Source organism: Mandrillus leucophaeus, unplaced genomic scaffold, assembly GCF_000951045.1.
Source record: "Mandrillus leucophaeus isolate KB7577 unplaced genomic scaffold, Mleu.le_1.0 Scaffold206, whole genome shotgun sequence".
Classification (NCBI taxonomy): domain Eukaryota; kingdom Metazoa; phylum Chordata; class Mammalia; order Primates; family Cercopithecidae; genus Mandrillus; species Mandrillus leucophaeus.
In genome coordinates this window covers 380,244-396,686 of record NW_012102099.1, presented here as the reverse complement: position 1 = coordinate 396,686, position 16,443 = coordinate 380,244, and the positions used below count along the sequence as shown (strand labels likewise).

Here is a 16,443-nt window from a genome sequence, read left to right as displayed (position 1 = left end):
CTTCTCTTGCCTCAGCCTCCCGAGTAACTCAGACTACAGGTGGCCGCCACCACACCTGGCTAATTTGTTGTTGTTGTTTTTGGAAATGGAATCTTGCTCTGTTGCTCAGGCTGGAGTGCAGTGGCTTGATCTCAGCTCACTGCAAGCTCCACCTCCCGGGTTCATACCATTCTCCTGTCTCAGGCTCCTGAGTAGCTGGGACTACAGGCGCCCGCCACCACACCCGGCTAATTTTTTGTATTTTCAGTAGAGATGGGGTTTCACTGTGTTAGCCAGGATGGTCTCAATCTCCTGACCTCATGATCTGCCCGCTTCAGCCTCCCAGAGTGCTGTGATTACAGGCGTAAGCCACTGTGCCTGTCCTAGTTTTTGTATTTTTAGTAGAGACGGGATGTCACCATGTTGGCCAGGCTGATCTTGAAGCCCTGACCTCAGGTGATCGCCTGCCTTGGCCTCCCAAAGTGCTGGTATTACAGGTGTGAGTCATTGTGCGTGGCCAACCGTTTCCATTTTATTATGGAATTCTTCTGGCCTCTATAGGCCCCATTAGAGCATTTCTCTGATTTCACCCAAGACATCTGGGTATTTCAGGTTTCAAGATAATTTTATGTCCTTCTGTCATAGGAGTAGCTTCAGTTAATGTCCCATAACAAGGTAGTAAGTGCCCCTCAAGGGGACATTCCCTAGTCCAAAGTCCAGTAGTTGTTGCAGGGAGGTGCACACAGGCTTTTGCCATAAGCCCCAGGAAATACTCTACAGAGGGTTATCCGGTGGAGAATTTGTCCCTGCCAGCGCTCTAGCTTCTACTCTGCACTGTGTGGGCCTGGGCAATCTTGCTGGTTCCCGTTGAGCATGTCCAGCTCATGTAGCTTGAAGGGCGATTTACATACTTCTGTTTTACAGCAGTAGGAAGGGGAGACATTCCCTAATTAGATATAGTGTTCATTCCCATGATACAGTCAGATAAAAGCAACCACTTCACATGAAGTATGTTCAAATACATAACTGTACATTTTGGCATGAACACATTACTTGATAGGGTCAAGCCTTCACTGGTCTATTTCTTTGTTTATTTTTTTTGAGACAGAGTCTCACTCTGTCACCCAGGCTGGAGTGCAGTGGCGCAATCTTGGCTCACTGCAACCTCTGTCTCCCGGGTTCAAGTGATTCTCCTGCCTCAGCCTCCTGAGTAGCTGGTACTATAGGTGTGTGCCACCACACCTGGCTAATTTTTGTATTTTTAGTAGAGATGGGGTTTCACCATGTTGGCCGGGCTGGTCTCGAACTCCTGACCTCAAGTGATCCACCACCTCCTGACCTCAAGTAATCCTCCTGACCTCAAGTGATCCACTAGCCTCAGCCTTCCAAAGTGCAGGGATTACAGGTGTGAGCCCCCCTGCCCAGCCAGGTCTTTCTATTTCTTTGAGCTATTTAGATCTCGAGGGTGTTTAAAGGTCCTGAAACAAAATGTCAAGAGGCTTGTTCCTATTTTCTCCTATTTATTTGTTTAACCTACAAACCCGGAGAGCTTTCCAACTTGGTGGGGAAAATAAACGAGTAATATTTAATTACCTTCATGAAAGAGTAACTTTAAAAAGTTGGCTTACCTTTACTGAGCCTGAGCCGGGTGCACCAAATGCAGCCTCCCATCTGTTCCCAGCCCTAGGAGGTACAGGTGCTGTCGTCATGCAGGTGAGGAAACCAAGTCCTCCCTGAGACGCTGTTTCCGTAGGGCTGTCTTCCCTTTTCCTAGCTGTCACCTCTCATCCCATTCTGCACCGTCTTTGGCCCTGACAAGTGTCAGGGTTGGAAGAGACGAGAGGGCAACTGAGAATATTCATCACAATCTGCCCAGAGTCATGGGCTGAGGACAGGAGAGAGGAGAACCGTGTCCAGACATGTTTCCCTTGCTCTTCTGCAGAGATGGTAATGGCAGTTGAATTTTCACAGTGGCGTGGGTTATCCTTAAGCCAGGGTCAGACCAGGCCCACTGGATTTGGAAAGGGCCCTGGAGGAGGGGTCACAGTGCCTGGGTTCTAGTTCCAGCCCTGCTGGTAAATAGAACATAACTTCAGGCAAATGATTATCCCCTGGGCCTCTGTAGGAGGAGGTAATATCACCTGCTCTGCCAGAGCCCAAAGATTGGGCAGATCAAGTAGGAGAGTGTGTGCCATGCCATGTTGGGAAGCTGGAATGGCAGGGACTCTTGATGGCCAGATAGCTGGCTTAGCCCACTTGGGTGCAGGGGAGCAACCCCCAGAGGGGAGCATCAAAGCCTGTGCGAAGGCTCAAGGGTGGCCTCCTGCGAGGTCAGGCCTGCCCCAGGAGCTGTTGGCTGTAGGGTTTGGTGCGTGGGGCCCTAATTCCCCACTGCTCCTTGTCCACTTTGATTTTATCCTTCGGTTCTGTTCCCCCCTCTACCCCAGAGCACTAGAGCAGTTGCAAGAAAGTGCTGTTGCTCAGTTTTCAGCCTCAGGCTCCACTCTGCTCACCCTCTGTGGCCAGCTTTTCCTATGAAAAGAGCTTTGCGAACAACCTCCGTTCTGTCTCCTCTGTCCCATCACGTCGCAAGGAGGCTGGCTGGCTACTCGCAGGATAAGCCTGCTGCTTCTCGCTTCTGGAGCCCCGCCTCATATCAGCTTCTATGTGGGGCCCTTTTTCTTTTGGCCACTGCTGATGATCCAGTAGAAACCCGCTTGGAGGAGCCAGCTCTGGTTTTCTGGCGTGCGTGTGTGCGTGCATGTGTGCGTGCGTGCGTGTGCGTGCGTGTGCGTGACGCTCCGCCAGCTTTTGCCCCTCCTCCTCGGTGGCTCTCTGTTCTGCCGCAGGTGCCCCCTCCCTGAGCTGTTTTTGCTTGGGCTCTTCTCTCTCTCATCGCCTTCCACAGGAACCATGGCTGTGAGGTGGTGAAGGTGGTGTTTTTAATCCACCGGTTCAAGAAGATCGGGTGTTTCCTGACTGTCACCAAAGACGGCATCCTGCAGTTCTGGTCTGAGTCCTTCTCGCTGATCAGCTCCTTTAGGGTGAGTGGGGCCCGTACACATGGTACACACATGGGTCATTGGAGAGCCTCTGCCTTAGCTCCCCCATGCTGAAGGTGACCTGGAGCCAGGCAGATTCATGGTCTAAGCAGCCTGGACTCGCAGTCACAGCACCTGGGTCCTGTGGGAGCCACACATTTCCCTTCTGCTAAGCGGGATTCCACCTGGATGTCCATTCCATGTGGTGTCTCACAGACCCCTCAAACCCATTAGCCCAAACAGCATGTCCCTTTTGCTATCCCTGCCCACCAGGTTTCCTTCTCTTGCATCCCCATCTCAGTGAATGGCATCGTCACCCCCAAGACTCCTGTGCTACGGGTCAGCCACTCCCATGCTGTCACCACGTCCTACCAGTTCAGGCCTTTTGCCTGGACCAGGCGGGAAATCATAGTGGTTGTGAGCGTGGGCTCTGGAGCCCAACTCCCAGGGTTAGAGTCCTGACTGTACCACCTGCCAGCTCTGTGACCTGGACAAGGTACTATAGATGCCCCATGCCTCAGTTTCCCCATCTGTCAAATGGGGCTAGTTACAGTGCTTCTTCACAGTGCTTTTGGGAACACGCGATGACATAATACATGTGTAGTGCTTGGGGCAGGGCAGGGCACACAGCAAGTCCCCGCTGGATATATTGTCTTTGTACTGCCAGCTGCTGGCTGAGAGTAGCAAATGAGAAGACACTCAGGAGAACCTGCTGTGTACTTGGTCACCAGGCCAGTCCAGAATCCTCCAGCAGACGAAGAAAACATTGCTCTCCAGGGCTCTACAGAAAGGTTGATTGAGAACAGAGCCCCCAGATGAAGGGCTTTCTGAGCCTGTGTAACTGCAGAGTGATTCACAGTTGCATCAGGGCTCATCCTTTGGGGAAGAAGAGACCTGGGTGAAACTAAGGTCCGTGGGGGTCCCGTGGCTCTCCTGGGTGCACCAAGCGGGAGTCACGATTACCATCCTGAGGCTGTGGCTTCCATAGCCCTCCACCTTCCCTTTCTGTGTGTGGACTGGGGCAGGATGTGTTGCAGCCAGAGCTCCTGCTTGTGACTGCTACATGGTCACCGAAGCACCTCCAAAGGCTGAAGGGGACAGAGGAAGGCTCTCTGGGAAGGCCCAGCAGACCTGGATTCTTCCTGGAGGGGCTGCTTTGGCAGGAGTAGGCCTCTCAGGACCACACACCCACTGTCATGAAGGTGGAAAGACCTTAAGTTGGAGGCGGGGCCTGAGCTCCCCTCAAGAGCTGTGTGATCTTGGGCACAGGTCACTGAAATTCCCTAGGGCTTTTGGTTTCGCTGAACACTGCGGGGCAGGGGTGGGAGTTACCAAGCTACGGGTGTGTGTGAGTTAGACCCCAGCCCTGGGCAGGAGAGAGGGGCTCAGGAGGGTTCTTGTCCACTGTCTTCACCACCAGAACCACCTGGGGAGCCTTGGTGCTCTCTGAGTTCTGATGGGACAGGCTCCTCTCTGCCCCTGCCTTCCCTATTCCTTCTGATTATCCATGTAGAGGAATTGGTTTATGCTCCTCCCTGCTCCTTCCTTCCAGCTTTTCAGATCATACTTCTTTCTGCTTTCTTCAGTTCAGAGTCTGTGGTGTCATTCAAAGAGTAAAATACAGCACCACACATGGAGGCTTATGCCTGTAATCCCAGCACTTTGGGAGGCCAAGGCAGGCAGATCACTTGAGGTCAGGAGCTCGAGACCAGCCTGGCCACCATGGTGAAACCCTGTCTCTGCTAAAAATACAAAAATTAGCCAGACATAGTGGCACACACCTGTAATCTCAGCTACTCGGGAGGCTGAGACATGGGAATCGCTTGAACCTGGGAGGCAGAGGTTCCAGTGAGCGGAGATCGCGCCACTGCACTCCAGCCTGGGCGACAGAGCAAGACTCTGTCTCAAAAAAAAAAAGAGAGTAAAATACAGATTCCTTAGGTGGCCACACCTACCTCATCTCTGGTTCCTCTCCAGCTCTAAACTGAGTGGGCTGGCCTCCCCCTTCCCCAGGACACAGCAGCTCATTTCTGCTGACCTGACTCTGCTCGTGGCTTTCCCTGCCTGGAGTGCCAGCTCACATTGTCTCTGTGTACATGCTACACGAGTGCAGGAGGCACCGGTGCTGAGCTCCTACTGAGTGCCGGGCACCACCCTCAATGCTTTAATTATTCCATTCATTCCTCGCAACTTTGCAGAACAAATCCTTGGTTCATAAGCCACTTTGACCAGGTGACACCTGCAGATGGAAAACAGGATTCATACCTATGGAGGGGCAGACAGGGGAAGTCAGTCTTCCTTCCCTCAGTTCCTACTTCCTCTCCCTGCAGGCAAATGCTATGACCAGTTTTGGAGTGCTCTTCCATGGCTATCCTCTCTGTATACCCGCCTTTTCTTTTCTTTTCTTTTTTTTTTTTTGAGACTGGGTCTTGCTCTGTCACCCAGGCTGGAGTGTAGTGATGCAATCATGGCTCACTGCAACCTTAACCTCCTGGGGTCAAGGGATCTTCCCACCTCAGCCTCCCAAGTAGCTGGGATTACAGGCAAGCACCACCACGCCCAACTAATTTTTGTATTTTTAGTAGAGACGGGGTTTCAACATTGGCCAGGCTGGTCTCGAACTCCTGACCTAGTGATCTGCCCACCCCAGCCTCCCAAAGTGCTGAGATTACAGGTGTGAGCCACTGCACCCAGCCTTTTTTGTTAATTTTGTAGAGATGGGGTCTTCCTATGTTGCCCAGGCTGGAGTGTAGTGGCATGATCTTGGCTCACTGCAACCTCCGCCTCCTGGGTTCAAGCGATTCTCCTGCCTCAGCCTCCCAAGTAGCTGGGATTACAGGCAAGCACCACCACGCCCAACTAATTTTTGTATTTTTAGTAGAGACGGGGTTTCAACATTGGCCAGGCTGGTCTCGAACTCCTGACCTAGTGATCTGCCCACCCCAGCCTCCCAAAGTGCTGAGATTACAGGTGTGAGCCACTGCACCCAGCCTTTTTTGTTAATTTTGTAGAGATGAGGTCTTCCTATGTTGCCCAGGCTGGTCTTGAACTCCTGGGCTCAAGTGATCCTCCCGCCTTGGCCTCTGAAAGTACTAAGATTACAGGCATGAACCACTGTGCCCTTTTCTTTTTAAATGTGATAATGGAGGCATATTATAATGTTGCTTTTTACCTTGATTTGTTACTTAATCATATCTCTTGGCAGCTCTTTATTGGCATGTGCACAGCTCCCTTGTTCTTAATGTCTGGGTGGTGTCCATGGTATGGGTTGATATCAGCTGTGCTTTCTAAGTGGCTTCTGGCCTGTTGCTCTAACAGCAGCTGCAGCGTCCCCTTTGAGTAGATGCAAACACACTCATAGAAATATCTTGGAAACAGATCCGTGGGTCATGATCTATGCATATTCAAGACTTTGGTTTTTTTTGGGTGGGGGGGACAAGGTCTCACTCTTGCCTAGGCTTGAGTGCAGTGGTGTGTTCACGGCTCACTGCTGCCAAGACTTTTATAGAACTGTGAGACTGCTCCAGAAAGGGCTTGTAAAGAAGGTGTTCTTCAAGCCTGTTTTACAGATGTGGAAACTGAGACCCAGGGAGGCTAGGGAGTTTATCTGTTTATCCAAGGCCCCCACCACTAGTCTTAGTGGTAGTGCTGGGCTCCCTGCTAGGTCTGTGGTGGCTCCAGGGCCTCGTGTGGCAGGAGAGGTTCACGGGGAGCTGTGCTGGACTGAGTATGCTTCCCAGCCCGCCCATCTCCTCTGCTTTTCCTCTGGCCAGCTTAACCAGACCCAGCAGCTCTACAACCAGCCGATGTGGGTCGTCGACATGGTATGTCTGCACAATATGAACCTCATTGCAGTTGCGTCTACCAAGCAAAAGATAGGTGAGTCCCCCTGGGGGCTCCCCAGCCCTGCTCTCAGCCACTGGGAGCCATGCATTTGTGCCTGGGAGAAGTCTGTTAGCTGAGCAACTGTGAACATGAATCAGAGCCCCATAGGAGGATTGCCAGGTGGAGAGGCCTTAGTGCCAAGTAGGCAGGGGGTGGTCTGTGAATGCTTGAATGAATACAGTGATGTTGAACAGACCAAAATTTACAAGCCAGAGGCCGTAACTGGTCTATCTCCGGTCCTGATTCTACCTCCTGCCTCTTGCCACTCCTAGTCCAGGCCCCCTTCACTCTCACTTAAATAGCCTCTCCTGGCTAGGTGTGGTGGTTCACTCCTGTAATCCCAGCACTTTGGGAGGCGGATCACCTGAGGTCAGGAGTTCAAGACCAGCCTGGCCAACGTGGTGAAACCCCGTCCCTACCAAAAGTACAAAAAATTAGCCGGGCTTGGTGGTAGGCACCTATAGTCCCAGCTACTCGGGAGGCTGAGGCAGGAGAATGGCGTGAAACCAGGAGGCGGAGCTTGCAGTGAGCTGAGATCCTGCCACTGCCATCCAGCCTGGATGACAGAGCGAGACTCTGTCTCAAAAACAGAAGAAAACAAAACAAAATACAAAAGTTACCTGGGTGTGGTGGCACACGCCTGTAATCCCAGTTACTCAGGAGGCTGAGGCAGGAGAATTGCTTGAACCTGGGAGGTGGAGGTTGCAGTAAGCCGAGATCACACCACTGCACTCCAGCGTGGGCGACAGAGAGAGACTCAGTTAAAAAAAAAAAAAAAAAAAAAAAGCCTCTACTGCATGCTGTGCTTCCCTCATGCCCCCAAAGGCAGGATGTGCATTTACACTACCCTCTGCAGAAAGTCTTCACCCTACCCCAGTGTTCTTAGGATGGAGGCGGGATCCTCGGTCTCTGTGCCCTGCCATCCCTCCTGCCCCTCTCTCTGCCCCGACAGCCTCTGCTTTTCTTTTGGTTCTCATCTTAGAAGTTACTTCCTCCAGGAATCCCTCCCTGACCCTCTATTCCAAGATCCTCTTAAAAAGACCGCGTGAGATTGTACCTCTTCCCTTCAAGGTCCTCCTTTCAGTGTCATCTCACATGTATTAGTGTGCTTCTGTTTAGTGCATGTCTCCTCCTCCAAACTGGAAGCTCCATGAGGTCAGGGACTGCATCTGTTCTGCTCAACTCAGTGTCTCAGTGCCTGGTACCTTCTGGATGCTTGATGACTATTGAATGGATGGATGATGAATGAGGCCTCTGACTGAGCAGATCCGTAAGGTGGTCAGGAAGAGGAAATTAATACATGAAAAGACAGCTGGCAATGCGAGGCTGAATGGGAGGAGAGAGCGTGGCTGTTCTGGAATAAACAGGGACTTTGGAATAAAAAGGACCTGGGTTCAGAGCCTGGTCCCACCGCTCTGTAGATGTCTGCCTTTGAGCAATTACTTGACCTCCCAGTGCCTCACTTTACCCAGAGGTAAAATGGGGCCAATGATACATGACTCGAGGGTGAGTGTGGCTTAGTAGTTAGGTGTGTGAAGCTGCGGGCATAGTGCCTGGCACATAGTGGGCAGTTAATTAACACTGACATCATTATGAGGCTAAATTGTGTGATACAGAGAAAGTGGTCAGCCATCAGCAAGGGCTAGAGTAATCTATCTGTGACCTGCCTGGGCTTTCCATTGCAACACCTGGGGACCCGGTGCTGTCCCAGACATTCTCACCCTTTATCCTCAGACAACCCTGAAAATTTGGCATTAGAACCCCATTTATTTTTCATTTTTTTGAGACGGTCTCACTCTGTCGCCCAGGCTGGAGTGCAGTGGTGCAATCTCGGCTCACTGCAACCTCTGCCTGCTGGGTTCAAGTGATTCTCCTGCCTCAGCCTCCTGAGTAGCTGGACTAGGGATTCATTTATTTTGGTTGAAAAAAAAATACTGAATTCTGGTTTGATGATGGGCTGGACCTGGTCTGCTGGGCCTGTGTTTGTGGGCTCATCAGGTGTCTGGGTATACAGGCGCACACCACCACACCTGGCTGATTTTTGTATTTTTAGTAGAGACAGGGTTTCACCATGTTGGCCAGGCTGGTCTCCATCTCCTGACCTCAGGTGGTTCACCCGCCTCAGCCTCCCACAGTGCTGGCATTACAGGTGTAAGCCATTGCACCCAGCCTAGAACCCCATTTTAGAGATAATTATGTCATCACTGCTGTCCTGATGGAGCAGCTGTCACCTGCTCGGAGGCACTCAGACAAGGCCAGAAGCAGGGGTGGAAGTGCCACCAGTGTGATCCCTGTCCTTTGTGGCCCCAGCCCAGTCCAGCCAGCGCTCCTCTTGTGACCCACAGCCCTCTGGGGTGGCCGGCCATATAGAGAGGCAGAGGAGGGCGACAGGCTGCCATTCAGATGCAGGAGACAGCACAATGGCGAGGCTGTTGCTCATCAGAGGCTGAAAATGAGGCTTGATCTGTTGGAAGGAGTCAGATTTTTTTTTTTTTTTTTAAATTGAGACAGGGTCTTGCTCTGTCACCCAGGCTTTAGTGCAGTGGTACAATCACTGCTCACTGCAGTTTCAAACTCCTGGGCTCAAGCAATCCTCTTGCCTTAGCCTCCCTGAGTGCTGGGATCACAGGTGTGAGCCACCACACCCAGCCTGGGATTTTATTCCAGCTGCAGTTGTAAGCCTTTAGGGGTTTTCAGTGGGGTTCCCAGTGGGTGAGTTTACTCTGTAAATAGCTGTCTGTGGTTACCATGGGGGAAAAAGGGCTGAAGGGGCCAGAGATTCCTTGGGAGAGCAATGAGGCTGCTCACCGTGACTGAAGACCTCTCAGGCACGGCTGTGGGCTTCATGTGGCCTTCTGTCTTTCCCCCAGATTTCTTTGATATTAGTGACCGCAAATGTGTCCCGGCCTTCACCTTTATTGATCTGGACAGCTGTGCCCTGGTCATGGACTACTGGTGAGTCTCCACTGGGTGTTCCCCACATGAACCAGGAGGCCCAGGCCTCCTGCAGCAGCCACATCACTGACTAGGGTTGGGGCCCCCAGAAAGCCTCCTTGGAAAGATCTGGAAAGATCTCCCCTCTGGCTCCAAGGCCCCTGTGTCTTCCTCCCTCCAGGCTGCTTCTCTCTCAGAGTCAACTCTCATGGTCACTCAGAGAGCTTGGAGTCATTGTCACTTCCCCACTCAAGACAGCCATCAAATCCCAGCAGAGGCTTGTCTGGCTGTGGCTGAGGAGTCCGGGGACATCACAGTCTATTGGGAGGGGTGACTTAACAAAGGGCAGCTGGAGGACTAGGGATTCATTTATTTTGGTTGAAAAAAAAAATTGAATTCTGGTTCAGTGATGGGCTGGACCTGGTCTGCCTGTGTTTGTTGGCTCCTCAGGTGTCTGGGCAAGGCCAGAAAGTCTTGTTGGAACTGCCCTTGCTTCCAAGGAGAAGGGAGGCTATTGGGGGGCAAGGGAGGGAGCGGAGGCTCCACAACCTCTTTTTTTTTTTTCTTTTTTTTTTTTGACTCAGAGTCTTGCCCTGTCTCCCAGGCTGGAGTGCAGTGGCACCATCTCAGCTCACTACAGCCTCTACCTCCCGAGTAGCTGGGATTGCAGGTGCCTGCCACCATGTTTGGCTAATTTTTGTATTTTTAGTAGAGATGAGGTTTCACCATGTTGGCCAGGCTGGTCTCGAACTTCTGACCTCAGGTGATTAAGCCGCCTTGGCCTCCCAGAGTGCTGAGATTACAGGTGTGAGCCACCGCGCCCGGCCCACACAGCCTCTTCTCTCCATCTTTCTGCAGGTCTGACTATCACAGAGGTGTATTCTGCTATGGGGACGCCAAAGGCAATGTCATTGTCTTCACCTCCGAAAACGTGACCAGTGGGCTGTTCAACCCCCGTATTCTCCCCAGGGCCTCCAAGTGGGGTAGTTAAGATGCTGGGGAAGGGGGCGGAGGCCTGGGCATGGCCTAGACGTGGGTGCTGAGCCCATCCTGGTCCCTGAGCCCCCCACTCCCTGCTTCTGCTCTGGAGCCTCTGGGAAGGCATCTGCTTCTGAGCGCAGGATGCATGCAGCTCAGCACAAAGGGAGAGGCGATGGGGGACAGCAGAAGACCACGGGGGCTGGGGAGGGGTCGGCCTCTCTGAGGATGGGAGGCTGTGCGGGTGTGGTCTGGGGGTGCAGGACGCTTCTCACCCCAGCACAATGCCAGTGGTGGGACCCTGGGGAAGTCCCTCATCCACTCTGATCCTGGTTGACAGCGCTGATGCTAACTTCCTCAGATGGTGGTGAGGAGGCAGGTGCTCTCCTTGGCTCTAGTGCTGCCTTTGGTGGGCAGGGGCTGTCCTGGATGTGGGCTCTGTGGAGCCTGGGCACTGGCTGGCTGGCGTGGGTGAGTGGGCACAGCTGCTAGAGTCTAGAGCACCCCTTGCTGAGCGCTTTGCGTGCATCACCTCCCATAGCTGCCCCTACTGTCAGGAGGGAGGAGCCGCTGCTGCAGCCCATAATAAGAGGCAGAAAGGGTGAGGTCACCTGCACACACCCCTGCCCGGTGAGCGGGGGCTAAGATCTGAAGTCCGGCCGCCTGCCTTGGAGTCTGTGCTTTTAGCCTTTTGCTGGGCTGCATCCCACACTGATTAAACGCAGGAGGAAGTCACTGGAGCTGTTCTGCCCAGGTCGCTAGATCCTCAGAGGACACGGCTCGGGGCTGTCTAGGAAACTCATCTGAACTGGAGCGCCTCTAGAATCCAGCCTTGCATGCACAGTGCTGCCTCTCCAGGTTGCCTCACATCCACCAGGAGGCCCAGGCCACCAGGGACCCCATACAGGGACACTGACCCCTCTTCCAGCCAGAGTTACTAAGCAGGACACTCCAGGGGTTCCCAGGCCTTGGTAACAGGCCCCTGGCAGGCTTGTTGGGGCAGTGTCCAGATCCTGTCCTGGACACAGCAGTGGGCTGGCACCCTGCTTGCCTCATCGGCCTCGGGGGCCTGCCCTGCCCTGAGCCGCCCACTCAGCTGCTTGAGCCTAGTCACTCTGTACTACCCTGGGAACTGGCATGGGAGGTTGTGGTGGTCTTTGAGCCACATGGTGAATGGGATATCGAGGGAGGCAGATGACACTGGAATGTTAGGCAGGAGTCCTTCCATGCCAACTTCTGATTGAAGGCTGGGGACAAACATGAAGATGAGGTGGGCCCAGTATGTGAACTTGGGAGGAGATGGACAGACCCAGGTATGCACCCCAGCTCTGTGTGACCTGGAGCCAATTGCTTAACCTCTCTGTGCCTCAGTTCCCTTATTCAAATAGGGATGGCCCTACTTCATTGATAGCTTTGGTATAAGAAATGTGGAACGTTAGGCACCTAGTAAGTACACAGTGACTATGACTTCTTCCCTGCCCTCCTTCACAGCCCTAGTAGGAGAGACAGGCAGGTAAACTGATGATTAAACCACAGCGCATCATAAAGCTGACTCCTGCCTGTGCCCATGCACGACCAGCCCCACTCTGGCAGTCTTGGGCAACTTTCCACCCCTCCCTGGGACTTACTTTGCAAGCTTCCTCCTGCCCTTGCAAGATGGGGCTGGTGACTTTGCAGCAGTACAATGCTTGGCATGAGCCCCCAGATCCATCCTTGCTGCCTCTTCCCTCCTCCATCCCTGGGAGGGAACCTGAGCCTAGACTGCTCCAGCATTTGCGACCTGCCTCCTTAAACTACTCTGACAGAGGACCCATGTTTGTCCCTAACAGTGCTGGCTCCACTCGTCTGTGTCAGATTGGCTTTGCTTTCCCTGAGGATCCATCAACTGCTGGCCTTGAATGGTTTCAGCGGCCGGGAGATGCTAAGCCCCATGAGGGCTGCACCTGGCATGTCTGAATTCCTCTAGACAGGCTTGTTTTATTTAAGTGTGTGTGTGTTTTTTTTGTTTTTTGTTTTTTTTTTAAATTTTGAGACAAGGTCATACTCTGTTGCTGGAGTGTAGTGATATGATCATAGCTCACTACAGCTTTAATCTCTTGGGCTCAAGTGATCCTCCCACCTCAGCCTCCCAAGTAGCTGGGTCCACAAGCACGCCACCACCACTTCTGGCTAAGTTTTAATTTTTTTGATTTTTTTGTAGAGATGGGTTCTCACTGTGTTGTCCAGGCTGGTTTTTTGTTTTGTTTTGTTTTGTTTTTTTGCGGAGTCTTGCTCTGTCGCCCAGGCTGGAGTGCAATGATGCGATCTCGGCTCACTGCCACCTTCGCCTTTCGGGTTCAAGTGATTCTCCCACCTCAGCCTCCTGAGTAGCTGGGATTACAGGTGCATGCCACCATGCCCAGCTAATTTTTGTATTTTTGTAGAGACAGGGTTTCACTATGCTGGCCAGGCTGGTGTCTTAACTCCTGGCCTCAAGTGACCTTCCCACCTTGGCCTCCTAAAGGGCTGGGATTATAAGTGTGAGCCACTGCGCTTGGCCCAGACATGCTTATTTTATGATGCATACCTGGAACTTCTACTTTTTGGAACCTGTGCTTTCTGGACAAGGAGTGCATGTAGTTTGAGGCATGATGGCGAACTCCCAAGTGATGACTTGTCAGAATAAAAAGAGCCTAGAGTCTCAATTCCTTTTCCACTCCAGCAAAGATGGAGCTCCTTAATAAAGAATCAGCTTGTTTAGATTGCAGCACCTAGGAAGCATGAGGTGCCCTGAAGTCTGGTTCTAGTTCTGCCATGCACTGGCAGGGGTACTCTAGGAGGCAGCATTGATCTGCCTGAGTCTTTTTCCTGGGGCGGGGGCACTCCGCTGAGCTCACCAGGACACAGTGAGGCGCCAGTGAGGGTTTGGGTGGAAAAGCCTTTTGAGAAGCACTGGAGTTGCAAGCCAACTTAAGACGTTTTTGAGGCTTTGCTTGCCGAGCAAAGGGGGAAAGCTGCTGATGTGGACCTTGATTTTTTCCCCTGTCAGATCACTGGATCAAAGTTTCCATGCGGAAACTCTTAAATGAGAAGTCTTCTTTGTATAGAAGCTACCGGCTGAAGGTGAGTTGTTTCTTTCCTTGGCCTGTTACAATGGTAATTATCTGTACACACACACCACTCAAAATAAATACAAAAAGTAGATTTACTCCCTGGGTTCAGTCTTAGCCCTTGGGGTTTGGTCTCTGGAAACAGATTGTGGCAGCTGTTGGATCCTGCCAGCTGCATCTGCAGACCACATCTCAGTGTGGCCATGCCCCTCTCACCACCGCCATGGCTAAGCCCTGGTCCTGGCCAACACTGCCTCGCTCCTGGATGGCTGCAGTGGCCTCTAGCTGGGTTCCCCACTTCCTTTCTTCATGCAGCACTGTCTCCATTCAGGGCCAGAGGAATGATGAGTTAGAAATACAGTTGAGTCACCCCGGTAGCGTCTCATCACATTTGGAACATAATCTCAAGTCCTTACCACGGCTGTCAGGACATGAGGTGATCTGGCCCCTGCTTGCAAGCTCTGGGCTTGTTTTCAACCTTCTTTCTCCCCATTTGCTCTCCTGCAGAGGCACAGGCTCCTCTGCTGTTCCCTGAATGCGCTCAGCCCCTTCCCGCCTCTGTGCCTCGGCATGTGCTGCGCCTTCAGGCTGCAGGGCTCTCCCCGAAGGTACCTGTATTCCCCCTATCTACTTCTTGTGGTCCCAACCAGCCATCCTAGGACAGCCCTGTGCCCGCCTCTGCTTTCATCCCTTCACCGCAGTGTTTCCTAGCTCCCAGCTTTGTGTGGTCCGACCATTGATTCCTCATGCTGTCACCTTCATGAGATCGATGGCTCCTCGAGGGCAGGGACTTTGTGCTCTCGGTTGTCTCCAGTGCCTAAAATAGTACCCTGCACTTGGTGGGCTCCCAATACGTTTGCTGCACAAATGAATGAATGAATGACGCACTCCGGGCGGTCTGGGTGGTCCAACAGGCCTGCACTTTTTTTTTTTTTTTTTTTTTGAGTCAGGGCCTTACTCTGTTGCCCTGGCTGGCATGCAATGGTGCGATCATGGCTCACTGCTGCCTTGACCTCCCGGGCTGATCCTCCCACCTCAGCCCCCGAGTAGCTGGGAATACAAGCACCACGCCCAGCTATCTTTTTATTCTTTTTTTGAGACGGGGCCTCACTATGTTGCCCAGGCTGGTCTAGCTACCTTGGCCTCCCAAAGTGTCTTAAATTCAGTGCCTTCATTGTGACAGACGCTTGGTGACAGTGTGTGTAAAACCCAGCTCAGGGTCTTGCATGTAGAAAGCACTGAAGAAATATTTGATGAACCAATCTCTCCAACCTGCCTTTTCCAATCTTGTCCCGGAGAGGAAAATCTCTAGATTGGGAGGCCAAGCGCTGGTCCAAGTCACAGAGCTGGGGCCAGAGAATTCAGAGCCCAGCCAGCCCCTTTGACTGCGTGTCATTTTTTGTGGCTCAAGTTGCAGCAAAATGAATATTCTCCTGCCCTCTGTGCTTCCGTGAGCAGTCCACTGTATGACAAACATGGAGGGTGGCAGTGGGCCAGGAGCACAGCCCATCTGTAGAGGTGGCTGCACGTGGATAACTCGACTGTGGGCTGGACAGACTCGAATTCATCCTTTGTCCCCTCGCGGGAGATGATTAGTATGGGCCTGACCCTCCCCATCCTCTAACTGACAGGATTTCAAATGAAACTACGCTTGTGTGCTCTTAAACATTTTCAGTGACAAGTGATGGCCAGTGCTGGTCCTAGGAACTGGGCCGGGACTGCGGGGCCACATCACTTTGTGATCGCGAGGAGAAGGGCATTAGACTCCGTGATATCTGGGCGCCTCCAGTCCCAACACCTGGTCATGTTCTGGGGGCTGGGCCTGGAAAGTTGTCCTTGGGTGGAGTCTCCCACCATTGCTACTGTCTTCCCAGGCTCTCCATCCCAACTGGTGTCAGCAGGTCAAGTTCGTCCCCCAGATGAACCTGGTGGTCTCCTGTTCAGCCGTCGAGAAGTCCTCTCTGGTGCTGACAGTATTGCCAGCCAAAGCCTCTGAAAAACCCAAGTAAGAAGTGCTTCTCTCCTGGCTAAGGCGGTGGGGTTGGAAGGAAGGGGGGTGGTGAGTGGACTGTGGGGGCTGACAGTGGCAGATGGTGGTTGGTGTATGGACTCTGGAGGTTAGTTTTTCCAGCATCGCCACCAGCAGCACAGTGAGAACACAGTCGTCTCTTTTATCTCTTGATCTATATGCAAAGCTCAACATAGAAGCCAGCACAGAGTGAGCGGCAGTCAGTGAAATGTTTTCTGAATGAAGGGATGACTGTGAGTTACTTCCTCCTCTGTGACCCTCAGTTCCCTCATCTGTGAAAGGGTATGAAAGCGTGTACCTCACTTCTTCAAGGGTTGTGTGAGGGAATCCTCTGTGGTATGTGTTCAGTAACTGGCAGCGTTGCTTCTTTGCAGATGGTTCCAATCTGTTTCCTTCAGTCTAGATTCCTCTACCCCAGAGTGCGGTTTTTTCTTTTCTTTTGAAAAACCAGTTAATCACCAGGTGTGATGGCTCACGCCTGTAATCCCAGCACTTTGGGAGGCTGAGG

At 52.4% G+C, this 16,443-nt stretch overlaps 1 protein-coding gene across 1 annotated transcript in view; it reads left to right on the top strand.

Moving 5' to 3' along the window:
* EFCAB8 (EF-hand calcium binding domain 8) overlaps nt 1-16,443 on the top strand; it is a 120,685-nt gene that overhangs the window by 43,603 nt on the left and 60,639 nt on the right. Inside the window, exons 6-11 of the mRNA XM_011979873.1 lie at nt 2,888-3,023; nt 6,794-6,899; nt 9,776-9,860; nt 10,698-10,822; nt 13,846-13,919; nt 15,781-15,911. Coding sequence (XP_011835263.1) covers nt 2,888-3,023; nt 6,794-6,899; nt 9,776-9,860; nt 10,698-10,822; nt 13,846-13,919; nt 15,781-15,911 — 657 coding nt within the window. The remainder of the gene's footprint in view (nt 1-2,887; nt 3,024-6,793; nt 6,900-9,775; nt 9,861-10,697; nt 10,823-13,845; nt 13,920-15,780; nt 15,912-16,443) is intronic.